This window comes from Typopeltis vanoorti, chromosome 23 (assembly GCF_054136105.1).
Source record: "Typopeltis vanoorti isolate ZY-2024b chromosome 23, IOZ_Tvanoo_1.0, whole genome shotgun sequence".
NCBI classification, from domain to species: Eukaryota; Metazoa; Arthropoda; class Arachnida; order Uropygi; family Thelyphonidae; genus Typopeltis; species Typopeltis vanoorti.
In genome coordinates, this window is record NC_143571.1 from 69,519,188 (window position 1) to 69,537,363 (window position 18,176).

Genomic DNA, 18,176 nt, shown 5'->3' on the forward strand with positions numbered 1-18,176 from the left:
TTGAAATTTTTTTCTCATAATCATTTCCATAATGAAGCCCATTCCCATCGTTAACACAATTACATAACACTGTCACTCTTACACACACATTCTCACCATTCCTCCCATCATGATTTAGTTTCTTGACTCTATGTGTTAAGTCTTATACCAGTTATTAGTTTTTCAAGATTCCTGATACCAAACACATTCAAGTGTAGGTAGTTCCATTTATACAAATCCAATCTTTCCTCAAACTTACTCCACACATCCAAAAACTTGCATTCATTCCTTCTACACATCCTATGCATAGAATCATGTCATCATAGCCATCATCATTAAATTCTTGACTTGTACCCTTAAGGGGTGTACAGGATATGATAGTACTACATGAAAATTCACATCATTACTAACTTCCTATCTACAGTTTTCCTACAAATCAATCTGTTACCTATCAAGACTCCAACATTGTCAGATCTTATATTTCTATCTTCTAAGTCACTTTTTGCATATCAATCCACCTATATCTTGGTCTTCCTCTGGGTCTTTTTCATGCCAAACTGGTAGAGAATACTTGTTTTGCTAATCTTTCCTCTCCCATTCTGTTTAAGTGATCATACCACCTGTTAGATCTTGAATGAGGACTCTTTCAACAAAAGAATCATTCATTCAAGATTTAACAAGAAATACTTGTACTCTTAGTTAAGAAAGCAAAATATAAAAGAAAACATGTTAGAACCACCTTAGAAAGAAGTAAAATAGAGGAGAAAATTGTATGTCTAAATAGAATTATATTGTTTAAAATTATTAATGTCAAAATTATACTCTATGTAAGAATGTATGTCTAAGTGCAAACAAAGGTCCAAGGGTTGCTAGCTAGCTCCTACGGTGACGTAACGCCCAAAGCGAAAGCGTTCATGGAAGGCGAGCTGAACTTGCGAAAAGAGCGCTCTTCAAGGAGCAGAAGTGTGATGCAACCACGTAGGGGTGAATAGGAGAACATCCTCCATTATGAAAAGAGGGCGCTAGAAAGAAGAATAAAATGCAAGTTCACTCGGGTTTTGACCCCCGTTTTTTCTGCTCCTGTTTTCTCGTGTGGACAAGCAGAGTGCTGACTGATCAACAGCACCGGAAGTAATCTCCTTCCCGGTTGCTAGCTGAAGGAGTCGGGCATGCTATACGTGAGCTGACGGCAGACGTCAACTAGGGCCATCGATAAGAGTTGACTGATGCGAGACAGTAGAAAAGTTCTCCCTTGAAGGATGGCTGAGATGACGATATTGATCCGGTAGATGAGCATTTGTCTGGCAAAGTACAAAGAATGGCTATTTGTGTCGATCAGCGTAACCTCCACGTGGACACGACTCGATAAAGCAGAAAGATGTCTGACTACAAAGGACAGATGAAAGAAGTGCGATAACCTCTCAGGACACTGGCAATGTACAGAAATTTCCTTATTCATGTAACAATTAGTATTGGAGCAAAGAGAGAAGAACAGATTTCTAATTGAAAGGAAAGAAAACTTTTAAGTGACTTTCATGCTCGGTAACGTGTTAATCATATTGGACTAGTAGTCTGAAAGCCTGAGAGTATGCAACACTCAGTTGAATGTGAATTGATCTTTGTTAGTGAACTTTACTGAGAATTTTGAATTAGTGTTTTATAATGAATATGTATATATTTAACCTAGAGATGTAAATAGAGTATTTGATAATTAGAATGTTCCTTATTGCTTAGCTAGTGAATTAGAACTTTGATATAACATACCTTTGATGTGTGGAAGTTTATTTGTATGTAATTTGATATTTAATAAACATGTTTTTTCTACTTAAGTCTGAGTTTGTCTGAGCATGAGACTGATTTTACCACTCGCTAAAGTTCGAACCTGTGAATAAGGGGAAATTAAAGAAAGTTTTAGGTCATAACTGCAATGTTGAAATTTCTATAGGTACTTAATACTTTAACAAGATTAGGTAATACTTTAACTCTGGAAAGGTTTCTTTGTACAAGAATTCTTCTATCCTAGGACTCTGGCTGGCACAGCTATATCAAACAAATTTTGTCAGAGTTCCGAAAGGAGAAGCGGTCCCAGAGAGATAGGTTAGAGATTTCAAGCTAGGTAGGTACGACAGGGATTAGGATAGAGAAATAACATAACACACCTGAGATTAGCTCTACCAACACATTCCTGGATGCTAACAATGTCAACTTCTTTCCTAATATATTTGTTTTTAATATGATATTGCCATTGATGCCATCTGTTCTTGCTCCTAATTTTTCTCAGGACTCTCATATCTGCAGCCTCTATTCTCTGGTCAAGTGTTTTACTTCTAACCCAGCTCTCAGATCCATAAGTTAAAATTGGTTTGAATACTGTCTTGTATACAGCAAATTTAGTGTTTTAACTAATTTCTCTCTTATTCCATATACATTTATTCAGTTGATTTCCTACCATACCAGCTTTATTGATTCTGTTGTCTATTTTCATATTTAATTTACCATCTTCACTAAAATCATGCCTAAGTAGCTGAAATGTCTTTCTTGTTCTATAGGTTCTCCATTCATAATGCAGTTGATATCTTCAATGTTTCTACCGATTTTCATTGTTATGTTATTGCTGACCTTCATACCATATCTATTACAACAGTCATTCAATTTAGTCAGGGAATCTTGCAGACTTGTAGCAGATTTATTTAGAAGTATAACATCATGTGCATAAAGTAAAGAGCTGAGATTAACATCTCCAATTTTGATATCAAGTTTAATGCCACTTTCCTTCATAATGTGATCCATATAGATAATAAATAACAGAGAGAATAATGTACATTCTTGTATGACACCAGATTTAACATTACACTATCTTCCTGTACTTTCTTTAATTCTAACTGCTGATTACAACTCAATTAAAGACTAAGTATTGCTTGATATAATGCCCAACTGACACAATACAAATGTATCATTTTGAATAGCTTCTCTCTTAGCACTTGTCATATGCTTTTTTTTTTTACAAAACTTTTTACAGATCTCCAAAACTTTGTTATATTCCCATTACTTCTCAACTGTTTGTTGTAAAGTGAAAATCTGATCCTGACAGCTTCTATTTGGCCTGAATCCAACTTGTTCTTCACCAAGCTTCTCTTCCACAATCTTCTCAACTGTTTCTCAAGTATACTGGCATAAATCTTACCAGAAACACTCAGTAGAGAAATACTTCTGTAATTCTCACATTCAGTTTTATTTCCCTTTTTATATATGGAGTACTATGAGAGCTCTACTCCAATCATCTGGAATTTGTCCCTCCATCTAGGACTTCTAAACTATGCAGTGTAGCCACTGTAAGACTATTATATTCAGTTTTATTTCCCTTTTTATATATGGGTGCTATGAGAGCTCTACTCCAATCATCTGGAACTCGTCCCTCTGTTCAGGCCTTCTGAAGTATGCATTGCAGCCACTGTAAGACTTTTATACCTCCATACTGGAGCATTTGTGGTCAGATATCATCTACCCCAGCTGCCTTTCCACATTTCAGACTTTTGATGGATTTTTCTACTTCAAGTATGGATATGTATCACTGATTGCATCTGGTCAGTTTTTTTTATCAATGTGCTGTCATCACTACTAGTTTCATTTAGCAATTTTTCAAAGTAATTACTCCATACTTCAAGGATATCGTTTTCTCCAGTTTTCATGTCATCTTTATCATCTCTAATTCATTTTACAGCACTCTTTCCTCCATTTCTGAGCTTCTTTGACTACCAGAATATCTTGCCACCTTCTTGATATTTATTTTCTATGCCCTTACCAAAGTTCTTCCCATGACTTTTGTTTACCTAGTTTACACAGTGTTTAGCTTTCTTACATTTATCTGTGTATTCTCTAAGAGCACAAGCCCTTCAAGGTAATATGCTTATGATTTTCGCTTTCTTACTCTTACTCACACTTTTTTCAACAGCCCTTTTATGTCCTCTCTTTCATACTGGAAGTTTTTTGGAAGTTTCAGTCCTGAAGATACTTCAGGTGCAAAGTTTGTTTGCTTACACTTGGATAAAGTGTTAAAGTAAATTTATTTTAATCTAATGAAGTCGAAAAGAACTTACATCTTTCTCTAAATCCAGAGTAATTTAATAATGGGGTGAGACACCTTTTGGCAACTCGTATAGGTAAATATCACTTTTCCATTACTTCCACCTTAATATCACCACCTCTGGGTCTGGCTCCCACTGACGAGACTTCAATAAAAACCGGTCTTGGTAGTGGCCCTTCCCTGAATGCATAGCATTATACATGTCTGCAAGGAGATGTGCTTTGCATTATGGGAGATACTAAGACAAGTGATGAGAGCTTGGTTCACCTTTACCACGAGTTCCTCAGTCCTGAAGATACTTCAGGCGCAAACTTTGTTTGCTTACACTTGGATAGAGGATTAAACTAAATTTATTATACACTAGTTAAGTCATTAGTACCTACTACAATTAAGATCTCATTTACTTGTCTTTTCTGTTTCTCAATTGCATTCACTATATTTTTAAATTTTGCTCTGGGAAAACATGAAGTTATAACCCACTCATCAACAGCATGTTTTATTGTAGCGTCACCATACCAAATAATATCCTTTTTGCAATCAACATTACTTACCCGAATTTCTTTACTTACTAACTTACATGATTCCATGTTTTGTTGTTTCTTATTCTGCTGCTTAATTTTCTTTTCCTCCCTATATTCATTGAAATGCCATGTGACTTTCTGTAATTGTTGTATCATCTCTCTAATAATCTGCTTTAACTTCACTTTTTCATCTTGATGATTGATTCATTTTCTCTAACCTCCTCAATATCTTCAATATCCTCCATAGCAGGGCAAGCCCTCTGATTCTCGACTTGACTTCTCTTCTTGGCATTACATTTCTTGTGCATTTTTGGCACCATTTAAAACTATATTTAATATTGCAATATCTTGACAAAAGTTTGTTATAAAACACTAAAATGTACATTAATATACTATAAAATGCTAATTTTCTCAGGGAAAATCACAATAAAACAGATAAAAATCATCACTTGTACAGAGTACTAAATTCACCAACCAGACTCAATGTAGCATTGAATCTAGCAACAGAAATTTCTAAAAAGTATAGCAGGGAGAGCTGTCTGACTCTTCCTTCTCCCAAATAACCTTATCAGTGCTCAACCTAAGCTTATAAGTTTCATACTTTTGTGGTTATATATTCCCTCATGAATCTACAAAGTATGATATGATGGTGAAATGATGGATATAGTTAGGAGTGACTCAGAAGACAGAAATGTAACATCTGATGATGCTGGAGACTTATAAATAACATGGAAATTTTGAAAAAAATAAAAAAATGTTGAGAAAACTAGTGATAATACTAGTTTTCTCAACATTTTTTTCAAAATTTCCATGTTGTTTATCAGGTCTCCAGCATCATCAGATGTTACATTTCTGTCTTCTGAGTCACTAACTTTATCCATCAGTTTAGATCTTAGTTTGTTTCTCTTGACATCAAATGCCTGTTTTGCTAGAATTTTCCATGTGAATGAATTATTGTATAGTTGTGTGTTTAAACTTATAGCTAAATTGTGTATTTATAATATAAATGATTTTTTTCTTTCGTCTCCTTTTAAGAAATGTGAACGATGTAATCTAGCTGGAGCTACTGTTGGATGCTGTGTCCGTGGATGTCCAGCAAATTATCATTTTCATTGTGCAAGATTAGAACATGCAGTATTTCAGGAAGATAAGAAAGTATACTGTGTGCTACATGAAAATTATGTGGATAAAAAGGTATAGTTAAATTAAGAAATTTTTTTTTGATTCTGTGATATATATATATATCACACATTATCATTTGTTATAATATACAAAGTATTCTAGTGATGTAGGAAATTGGAGAATTAGCATAGTAAAATTTATGAAAAAAAAATTTTGGCACTAATCAGTAAAATAATTTAGGAGTTCTCACTTAATAAAAAAAAAAGGGGGGGGGCAACAAAAGAATATTAGATACCTTGTTTTTAAAATCTTCTGCTACATTTTTCTAGGTTTGTCAAAAAGTACATGATTTTCCTTTCTTTTCTTTTAAATAATCCCAAACACAAGAGATAGTGAAATCTATATATGGTACATCATTATAGTGTCTGAGCAGTTGGTCGAGAAGAAAGAAGGAACCTGCTTAATATTAACACATTTTTGAAAGGTTGTAGTCCTTAGTAAAAATTCTGTGGAGAAGACTGCTCCAAAGCACAGAGGTAAAAGGTATCAAAAAGGAGGATGAGAAGTTGGTTCAGTGTGTTTGGAGTATGACAGTGAATGAATGGTAACCATCAGCTACTTGTGTATGTTGTGGATTTCAGGAAAAGTGGGGAAATGCTGTCAACTAGTTCAGTGGAGCAGCATCTGTGTAAATACCTGTAGACAGAGCAGAAACAGTACACATATGAAATAGTGGCTGGATTACTCTGCAAGACAAGGGTTACCAGTTAATCAAATACCGTCTTCTGGACCACATTATTATTATTATTATTATTATCACCCAACACCCCATGGAGTCAAAGACTCATCTAGGAGGTCCTTTTATCATACTGCACTTGAAACACACTCTCAGACAAGGCATTCCAATAATTCATAACTCTGCATGCAAAAAACCTGCTTCTCACTCCTTTGCTCACACCCTCATTATACAGTTTCCAGCGATGACCTCTGGTTCTTCCCTGATCTTGCACTGTTTTCTGTAGAACCTCTCCAACATTGATCCTATAACAACTCCTTACTAACTTGTAGGTCTCTATCATATCTCCCCTCTTCCTCCTATCCACCAGACTCTGTAAATTGCATCTTCTCAATCTTTCCTCATATTCGACATTCCAGAGGTCAGAAACTACCTTTCAGTCGCCTCTAGACCCTTTCCAGAAACTCTTCATTCTTCTAAAAATCATGTAACCAAATCTGGGCACAGTAGTCCATGTGAGGCCTAATCAAAGCCTTATACAATGGAACATGAATCTCCCTACTTCCACAAGTCAGTGTCCTCCACATCATTCCCAGAAGTCTTTGTGTTGTCTTCACAATTTTGGCAATGTGTCCCCTAAATTTCAGATCCTTATCCACTATCACCCCCAGATCTCTTATTTCCTCCACCTCTGACAATATATCCTCACCAAGCATGAATTCTGCATCCCATCTTTGTTTCCCAAATTTTAAAACCTTACATTTTGCAACATTGAACTCACATCCCCATTCCTGTGCCCAATCACTCAATTTATTCAAGTCTTCTTGTAAGGCCACAACATCTCTACTCTTCATGGTTCATCCCAACTTTGCATTATCTGCAAACAACTGAATATCTCCATCCAAATCTCTGCCAATATCATTAATATGCAAGTTAAACAGTAATGATCCTAAAACAGACCCCCTGAGGCACACACCACTAGTGACTTTCCTTTTCCTGGATATTGCTCCCCCATACACAACTTGCTGATACCTATCAGATAGTCAGTCTCCAATCCAATGCACTAATCTAATATCCAACTCCATTCGCTCTAGTTTGACTATCAACTTATCATGTGGCAATCTGTCAAAAGCCTTTGCAAAATCTAAGTATATTACTGTGTATCCCCCTCCTCTGTCCAAGGAAGCAGTCACCTTATTGTAATAAGTAAGTAGATTACTAAAACACGACCTCCCTTTAACAAATCCATGCTGTCCATCAAAGATAATATTGTTGTCAACCCATTTCTGGATCCTAGTTCTCACAAGCTTCTCCATCAACTTAACCACAACACCTGACCTGACACACAGATAGGCCTATAATTTGATGCTTGAGTTCTATCACCTCCCTTATGAAGCAGCACAATCTTGCCCTCCTTCCACTCCTTAGGAACTTGCCAATGCAAGACTCATATAAAAAAAATATGTCAAGACGGGTGTCAACTCCCTAGCACATAACTTCAGAATATGTGGTGATATGTTGTTAAGTCCCACAGTCTTATTAACGTCTAGTTTGCTCAACTCCCCATACACCTCTTGCTCACTTATAGTCAGTCTCTCCTCCCCATCATCAACTGCTCTCAATCTCTCCATGAAATCACATTCATAATACTGAAAGATCTTTATGAACCGCTCATTAAGTATATCTTCTGCAACAGATTTCTTTATACCATTTTCTCCAATCAGTGTTATCCTTCCATAAGCATTCTTTTTTTTTTTTGCTGACTACATATTGAAAGAACCTCTTAGGATTCTTTTTGGCTTCATTAGCTAACTGCTGTTCATACCTCACTTTTGCTATCCTCACCAACTAAGTCATCTTGCCTGGTCTTTGTAATTCTCATGGAATTGGTTATCGCCACTTCTCTTATGCTGCCTCCATAATGCCCTTTATCTCTGTATCGCATGCTTAATCTCTCTATTCACCCATTTCACACCTACCTTATTTAACCTTCTGACCTTGGAGTACATTTAGGCATTGCTATCTACTAGATAGTTCTTGAAAATTTCCCAAGCTGTATTGATCTCTTTTCCAGCTAACTCCCCATTGCATGCTATACCCACAAGCTGTCTCCTGAGCTCTTCATAATCACCCTTCTTGTAGTTCCACTTATACCCCTTTCTCACAGAGGTCCTCACACTGCTGGCAACCACCCAGGTAATCACCTCATGGTCACTCTCACCAATTGGTGGGTGATTAGACTCCTCATTTATAATTACATCCTCTGATGAGATGATCAAATCCATGATCCTCATGTACCCTCTGTTACATACTGTCTGAGGTAGTTGTCCCTCAAAAACTCAAGAAACTCATTTTCTTTACTTCCAGTTGCTATCTCATCATTCCAGTCTATATTGCATAATTAAAATCGCCCATAATGATCACCGTTTTCTTCTTTGCTTGGCTAATTTGATTATACATTTCATAGTCACTACCATCTTCATTACTAGGTCTATAACAACATCCAATCAATTATTTCATTCTATTCACCTCTATCTCACGCCATACCGCCTTAAAACCACTGGCACTATTTCCCTCTTGCATCTCTACTTTGTATGGACAAAACTCTTTCTCCCCCTCCCTGTTTACATTTTCTGTCCTCATGAAACACATCAACAAGCATTATTATAGAGCTTTTTGCTGCACCATTCTATATATGAGAACAGTATTGTAGGGTAGGCAGATCTGGGATTTGTATAGTGTTTTCGGAGTTGCACATGATAGGGAGGATTTGGGATTTGTACACTGATAGGAGTTGAGAAATAATCTTTTGAGTGAAAAAGCACATCAAATTTTTTCAATGTAGAGGAAGCCATGGATGTGCTTTGACCAGGAGGAACTAAAGGTTTAAGTGGATCCACAATAAATGCCTGATCTTTTGCTTAGAGATATGGGTATTGTCAAAGATAAAAGGTAATGGAAGATGAAGTGTAGTTTTCTTCTGTGAAATAAGGCAAGACTATGTTTTGGTGACATCGAATTTGACAAGGTTGTTCTCATCACACTAAAATATAGCAAAGAGATCATATGAAAGATATTTAGCATGAGATATATGGGCATCACCTAGTTTGTTTAATTCAAAATATGGAGTGTACTATCATCAGCAAAACTGTCAACAGGATTTGAGGTTAGTGGTAAAGTATCATTTATATAAAGGAGAAAGTTCCTGGAAAAAAGTACAGAGCCGTAGAGTACAGCACATTGCTCTGGAAATCTGAAGGAAGAGTCATCCACCACAATATGCAGTGACTTACTCGAGAGGAAATTGCACTCCATTTACAGTTAGTCTCTTAGCTTATGGTCTGGATACAGGGCTCAAGGCTTTGCTCTGGTTCTGGTATAGCATACTGAGTAACCCTTGCATTTTGCTCTCAAACTCACTCATTGCTTTAGCAGTTCTAGCATCGAAAAAATATATCTTGATCGTGAATCCTTCATCCTCAAATCATGGGCTCCAACAAGGTCAAGTACTCATACCCATAGATATGTCATTATAACAGAAGTAAGAAAAAAAAAAGCACGATACCAGTATAAATGTAGTGTTCCTAATTATCTATGCAACAGGTCACCTGTTTGTATTTAAATTTAAAAGGACTGGTAGGATCTCCCCAAACAGTCAAGAAACTACAGTATGGTGATATCCTTGTTCCAGATGAGGAAATATCTTCAGAGCTTAAAAATCAAGGAGTGACAAGCACGAGGAACATCATCCTTATTTTAATAAAACCTCCAACATATGTGCATGCCCAAACTGCTGATTGTTGCTTTACCTCCTGTGCCTAAGTTGGTAGTAAAGAACATGATGATGATGATTCTTGCTTTGCAAATAAAGCTAAATGTATAAACTGTTGATTAATTTTAACGGTATATTGAGAATACAGACTGATAAGAAAATAGCTATTTATTAACTTATTGCTGATATTCTATCCGGCATCTTCAGAGCACAAAAATAGTATATCACAGTATGCAAGACATAGGTTGCTGATTGATCTGTAATCTGAGGTACACTGATGATACAATATTCCTTTGTCATGCAAGGAAGAACTAGGACAAATCCTTAACAAAGTTAATGAGATCATTAAAAACAGAGGATTTCTACTCAATCCTGGTAAGACAAAGATTAGTTCTCAGAGGAAATATAGACAGGGAAACTCCTGAGAAATGTGTACCTTAATGGAGAAAGAACTGAGGAAGTCAGTAAATTGAATACCTGAGATCAATTATTAATATGAAGAATTGCTGTTCTGAAGACATCAGAAGAAGACTAGCAATGGCTAAAACAACAGACAGAGACTTGTGTAAAATCTGGAAGGATGATTCTATCTACACAAGAACAAAGTTCTCGGCCTAGCAATGAAAAAACGAATCGATAATTTTGAAATTATTTTTTATTTTTCAACATAATCTCCTTTAAGACTAATACATTTATTCCAGCGATGCTCCAGCGCCATTATCCCGTCCCTGTAGTGGTTCTCAGTAAGATCGGCAAAATACTCCTCTACAGCTGCAATCACCTCCTGATTCGAAGAAAAATGCTGACCAGCGAGGAAGTGTTTTAGTTTTGGGAAGAGATAGAGGTCAGAGGGAGCCAAATCTGCAGAATAGGGTGGATGTTCCAGCAATTCATAGTGCAGATCCCTTAATTTTCCCATTGCCAAAACACCTTTGTGGGCTGGTGCATTGTCCTGATGAAAGATGATTTTTTTCTTCTACAAACCAGGTCTTTTCTCACAAATTTTTTTGTCAGGTCTGGTTAATAGATCGGAATAATATTCCCTGGTTATTGTTTTACCCTTTTTAAGATAATTAATAAACAAAATGCCTTTAGCATCCCAAAACACCGATGCCATGACCTTTCCTACTGATGGAACTGACTTTGTCTTCTTTGGCGCTGAACAACCGGCTTCTGTCCAGTGTTTTGACTGCTGTTTGGATTCTGGTGTGTAATGGTGAATCTAAGTGTCATCCATAGTAATAAATCGACACACAAAATCAGTTTTATTCTTGTTAAAACGCTCCAAGCACTGTTCAGAGATTTTCATGCAAGTGCGCTTTTGATCTGCTGTGAGTAAGCACTGCACCCATATTGTGCAACAAAGCTTTTTCATTTGCAATTGTTCATGCAAAATATATCATACATGTTCTTTTGAAATGCCTGTATCTCAGCAATTTCAAACACTTTGACCTGCTGGTCATCCAATATCATATATCATGCACTTGATCAATGATTTCTGGTGTTGTTACACTTTTTGGATGTCCTTGACGTGGATCATCTTCAAGGCTGTTACGGCCACGTTTAAACTCGGCAGCCCATTTCTTAATTGTTTAAAACAAAGGGGAAGAGTGCCCATAAGCTTTTATGAACTTCGAATGAATTTCTTTAGGCGCTAAACCTTCTTTAAAAAGAATTTTATAACCGCACAATATTCAATTTTATCCAATTCAAGGGATACAGAGAACACTTTTTGCTTCAGGCAGCTGTATAAAACAAACTACTCAATAGAATGACTTGCAATTTCACATGGATGCTTATGACAGATGTACTAACTTAGGGAAAAAAAAATCTTGCCGATAGTGTTGCAATCTATGGCCAAGGCTGAGAACTTTTCAGACCACTCTCATAAGAAGAGAAAGAATGAAAAAGACCAGTGTCATCACTGTACAGACACCCGTACTATGAACAGGTGTAGAGGACCTTCCAGTGAAGGTTCTGGCCTTGATTTCCATCCACGTATGGAACATACTGTAATAAGAAATCTCACAGATACGCGAATCGCTACTGCTTTCAGAGCAGCATTAAGCTGTATGTGATGAAAAGGATTATGACTGCCAACTATGATAGCTACTCCACCATGAGTAGGACCATATGCAGTTCTGTCCTCATAAGCAACAGTATAATTCCTGAAGATAGAAGCCGAATTGCTTGTGTTTCTGCAGCAGAATTCTGATATCATTGATAGTCTGGAACCCATGACAGTTCCATTACAAAAAAAAAAGGTTTCCTGTTTTTTGGCTTTGTAGACTTGTCTGATTCTCATCTTCTTCAGATTTATATATTTTTCAATTGATTTTAGGAAGTATAGACAACCAGTCCATACTTTCCAAATATACTCCAGTATTCTGAATATACTCTATTAATGCTACAATTTTATTTCCTTTATTTCAAATACTTCTAGCATTTTGTAAACATGTATATTAGCTTATTTCTGGTTCTGTAACAAGTCTCCTTGACCCCACATCCTCAGATGTGACTCCTCCATACTCCCAGCCACTCATCTCTATCATCACTGGTCTTACACCTCTTTTCAGACCTGTTTGTTTCCCCTACATCCCTAGTTACCACAATCCTTTCTTGTATACACACATTTCCACTCTTCTCATGCAGTGTCTCTGTTCACCCGAACCTTCCCCGTTTCCTTGTTTGTCTCGTATTCATTCTCTTCACTCACGCTACTTGCCTCTGCATTCACAAGGTCTCCTACTCTACTTACTGCTGTTCCATGTCACCTCTACTACATCTTGCTTCCTTGCCTTTAGGGAGTATGCAAGACTCTGTTAGCCCTGTTTCACTTTTGGAGACTGAGGTAGCAGTTCAATCTCCACTGGTAGCCAATCAGATATAGTGAGCCCAAACCTGTCACTAATTATAAACAGTAAACAGAGGCAGACAATTGCTGCAATCTCATGGTCTCTAACCCTAATGCATTATTATCGTCTGAAATAGTGTGGGTTCTACAGTTGATTTTCTTGTTTACAGGATGAAAAACCCATGTTTCTCAGAGAGAAAAAACAAACCCACTTTTCCCATGCCCAAGATTGGCTGACTAACTTGGAAGCTACTCAAAGAAAAGATTAGAAAAAGTTCTTCCATCAGCAACTAGATTCGAACTTAGAACAGATTTCTTCTTCCACAGCCTAGCACTATGATGAAATGCCACTTCCTTATTATAGTCACTGCAATAAACACAGAAATTCTTATTTAAGAGAAACTGTGAATATTAATGTATAAAATACAATTTTCATTAACATCCCAATTCTGGAAGATTAATAAATCTCGGGAATATCAAAACTGCGCACAAAAGTTTGTAAACCTATTGTGTATCTTGTTTGATAATTGGCAGCGGTTGGATAACCTAGCTCCCTTACTTTAGAGACTAAATGTGGTATACGTTTTTTTCAAGCCAGTAAACAGGGTGGTTGATGGTCTCACACTAGGTAATAAAAGTTGCTCACTCCTAAAACATTCATGCCTGCACTGTGATTTAGACTCATAGTTTTGTTAAAGTTGTGAACTATCCACTCTGATAATCAGGCCAGAGGGTGCATGTGTAATTACATGCATAATAATATAAATAAAGAACATTAGAAATCTTCAGCCCTTTTCAGTGGTTTTAGTACTATAGCCTTAATTTATAGAAATAACCTGAATTATTATTAATTTACTGTTAATCAGTCACTTTTTGAAATGCTTGCTAGCTATGGAAATTTATTACATTTTTAAATATCTAATACTAATTAAAATTTACTTTTTCCCATCCTGAAGTGGCATCAAAGAGTCTTCTATAGTTTATACCAGGGGTGGCCACGTTGTGGCCTGCGAGCCTCATGTGGCTCTTCACGATCTACCAGTAAAAAATAAACAAAAAGAGAAGAGAAGACAACAGAAAAAGAGGAATAAAATAAAAAAAGGGAGAGAGAGAACAACAGGGTTAATAAAAATTGCAATAAAAAAGTTCAATTCGAAACACATTAAACGAAGTTTACTTTGAACAATTAGAATAATTTTAAAGTTGAAACCCAATAATTTTAGTTACTTATTTACTAGTAGAGGCCTTCCTTGTATCCATTTTCTTAGTAAGCGGCTTAAAATTAGGTGTGTAATTAGTCAAAGCTGTTCTTACAAGCTTGTTACAACTTGCCATGCGCACACTCACTCACTACCGTACCATCGCATCGGTAAAAGGTTGTGGCTCTTCTAAGTCTTATCGGAATTATTTTGGCTCCAAAAGGAAGCGTAGTTGGCCACCCCTGGTTTACACAGTTAAGGGTTATCTAGTCTATACTGGTGTATTATAGGTTTACTACTGTGAACTGAAATAAACCACAATATACACACAGTCATGCAAGCTTTTGTGAATGTATGCTCTCTCCCCCGTTTGTTTTCCATTAAAACTAGCAGCTCATAACAAAACTTTATTCAAAATTATTTTTAAGAAACTTTCTACTAAACATTCTTATAAATCAAATATAAAGGATGTAGTGTTTATTTATTGATTGAATAAATATTCACTGAATTCTGAACATTTTTCAGGTTATTGATGGAGTTGGTTTTGCTTTAAATCGTTCAATGTATGTGGATCAGGAGGGAATGTCTCCTAAATGGATTAAGAAATCTTGGCAGAATGGAGTAAATTTGGAGAATCTTAGTGTCATGATTGGTAAGTGACTGTTTTGATTTATTATTTATTAATAATTGTATTCTGTTTCATTATGAAATTACACATTTTGCTAGTTAAGCTTTAATGTCCAGTAAATGAAGTTTCCGTCTGAATTATCTATTTATCTGGTTGACAAGAAAATTTAAATGCACAACCATTCAACTGCTAAAGAGAAAATTCTGAAACAACAACAACAAAAAGTAATATTATGAGTTTAGTTTAATCCTTTATCCAAGTGTGAGCAAACAAAGTTTGCATCTGAAAGTATCTTCAGGATTGGGGTAAGGTAGTACAACACCAAGGCAACTCGTTGCAAAAGTGGAGAAAGCTCCCATCACTCCTAATCTCGGTATCTCCCATAATGCAAAGCACATCTTTTTGCAGATATGTGTAATGCTTTGCATTAAGGCAAGAGCCACTACCCATACCGGTTTCGACCTTTATTGAAGTCTCGTCAGTGGGAGCCAGGCCCAGTAGCAGAGACACCAAGGCAGAAGCAATGAGAGGTCATCCCAACCTATAGGAGTTGCCAAAGGGTGTACAACCTTATTATTAAATTACTCCGGATTCAGAGAAAGATGTTGAGAGTTTATTTTTCACTTGGTTAGATTATAATAAGTTTAGTTTAATCCTTTATCCAAGTGTGAGCAAACAAAGTTTGTGCCTGAAAGTATCTTCAGGACTGGGGTAAGGTAGTACAACACTAAACTTATTATAGTCTAACCAAGTGAAAAATAAACTCTCAACATCTTTCTCTGAATCCGGAGTAATTTAATAATAAGGTTGTACACCCTTTGGCAACTCCTATAGGTTGGGATGACCTCTCATTGCTTCTGCCTTGGTGTCAACGCTACTGGGCCTGGCTCCCACTGACGAGACCTCAATAAAGGTCGAAACCGGTATGGGTAGTGGCCCTTGCCTTAATGCAAAGCATTACACATATCTGCAAGGAGATGTGCTTTGCATTATGGGCGATACTGAGATAGGAGTGATGGGAGCTTTCTCCACCTTTGCAACAAGTTGCCTTGGTGTTGTTACTACCTTACCCCAGTCCTGATGATACTTTCAAGCGCAAACTTTGTTTGCTCACACTTGGATAAAGGATTAAACTAAACTTATTATAGTCTAACCAAGTGAAAAATAAATTCTCAAAAAGTAATATTGTGCAGTGTTACTGATAGTTATCACAAAATATGAAATTCCTATTTTACTGCAAAGTAATTGTCATTTTCTGTATGCAGTGATCTCTAAGTACTCAATTGATTTATAAATGTGAAAAAGATATAGAAATGGTCATGTAGTTATATCACTGTTTGTTTAGTGTGAGAGAGCATTCACCTTTACAGGAAGCAGTTCTGTAAAGCAGTTCAAAACAAAGACATATCGATGTCTTTATTTTGTTTTTATAACATTTCTCTCTCATCATTGATAATTACAGAAGTCAGCAAATCAAAACTTTTTTTAAACTAAAATTAATTTAGGCAATTCAAATGTACTTTGTAGTACCAAATGAAAATCTGGAGCCCAAAAAATTACATTATGTAAGAATCTTTTTTTACAAATATTTCAGATTTTCATAGAATTTATTTTTGGAATATTTTATCCAACATAGTCATACACAAATTTTAATTTATCTTCAATACTTATGCTGCTTCTTTGAATCTCATGGAATGATGTATTAGTTTCAAAATGAATTAAAGCCTTGTTTGAACATGCCTGAATCCTTCTCTTACTTCAAGGAATATCATAACACTTGCTCATTCTATTAGAATTCTCTCTCTCTCTTCTCTTCATATGTGTTTGAATCTCTCATTTATTTAATTTACTATTATATTATATGGTATTATTATTATTGTGGATATATCAAGGCCTTATAAAGAGGAACTTCCTTATCTCTACTTGTTAATGTGTTCTTCAATAGCCAAGTAATGTTATGGGTCACCTTAGCAATATGTCCTCTAAACTTTAACTCTCTGTCTACCACCACCCCTAAATCTCTAGCATCACTTTCACAGTGTCATCAATGTGCAATCTATTTATCCCAAAGTCCATAACTTTACATTTCTCAACATTAAACTGACACTTTTGCCCATACTGACAGCCTATTTAAATTGTCATGCAAGCTCTCCATATCACCTTGATTAACTGTTTGTCGTTGTCTGAGCAATTCAGGTATAGGTTTTTTATGTCCTGTTCCTGCTCTGCAGATGAAGTTGATCTTTCCTCCTTAATCTTGGACATCCACGGTCTCTTCTTCCTGTAGGTTTATATTTATATACTAATGTGGGAATCCTATCGTTATTCATCCTTTCTATGTGGTCTAGCCAATTTTGCTGATATTCTTCTATTTCTTGTTCGATATTTTTTGTATCTAATCGTTCTCTTATTTCTGTGTTTTTCTTTTTATCTAACCTAGTGAGTCCCAGGAGAGGTCTTAGAAACTTCAGCTGTGCTGCTTCCAGTCTTTGTTTGTTTCTTTGTTTTAGAATCCAGGTTTCACTTCCAGATTAACTGTTACCTACCCAATTTTGCATCATCAGACAACTGAGTATTTCCTTTCAGGTTATTTCCTATATCATTTATGTACAAATTAAACAGCAATGGTCCCAGCACTGAACCTTTGCAGCACACTACTAGTCACCTGTTTTTGTCTCGATTCTGCCCCTCCACATATCACTTTTTGATATCTGTCCAGCAGCCTCCTTCTTATTCACTTACCTGATGTCATATTTGCAAAATCCAGCATAATCATCATTTAGGAGAAATGATTACAGGAGATAGAACAACAGTTATGGAAATAATTAAGAATAGCTAAGGCAGAAGAAGCATTCTGGAATAATAAATTACTAAGGATCTCTGGAATAAATAAACAGACTAAAATAAGAATAATAAAATCCTATGTATGATCCACATTGAATTATGAATGTGAGATATGGACATATACAAAATCCATAATCAAGAAATTGCAGGCTTTTGAGATGTGGTGCTGTAGGAGAGCACTGAAGAATTTTTGGAATGAGAAAAAAATGAATGAAGGGGTATTGAAGTTAATGGGAACCAAAAGATTGCTCAGGAAGACCTTATAAAGAAAAAGTGCAAGAGCAGGACACATATTAAGAGGATCAGCAGTGAAAATGTCTCTGGAGGGAAAAATTAGAGAGAAGAAGATCTCCTGGTAGACCAAGAACTTCTTGGGTTGATGATGTAAAGAAATGGATGGGTAACGAGCTATTATGAGATCAGAAGAATGGCAGAGG

General features: G+C 36.1%; 1 protein-coding gene across 1 annotated transcript in view; it reads left to right on the forward strand.

Moving 5' to 3' along the window:
- Nucleotides 1-18,176, forward strand: part of LOC150093938 (histone-lysine N-methyltransferase 2A-like) — a 294,597-nt gene that overhangs the window by 92,593 nt on the left and 183,828 nt on the right. The window contains exons 7-8 of the mRNA XM_090412869.1: nt 5,620-5,778; nt 14,793-14,919. Coding sequence (XP_090268995.1) covers nt 5,620-5,778; nt 14,793-14,919 — 286 coding nt within the window. The remainder of the gene's footprint in view (nt 1-5,619; nt 5,779-14,792; nt 14,920-18,176) is intronic.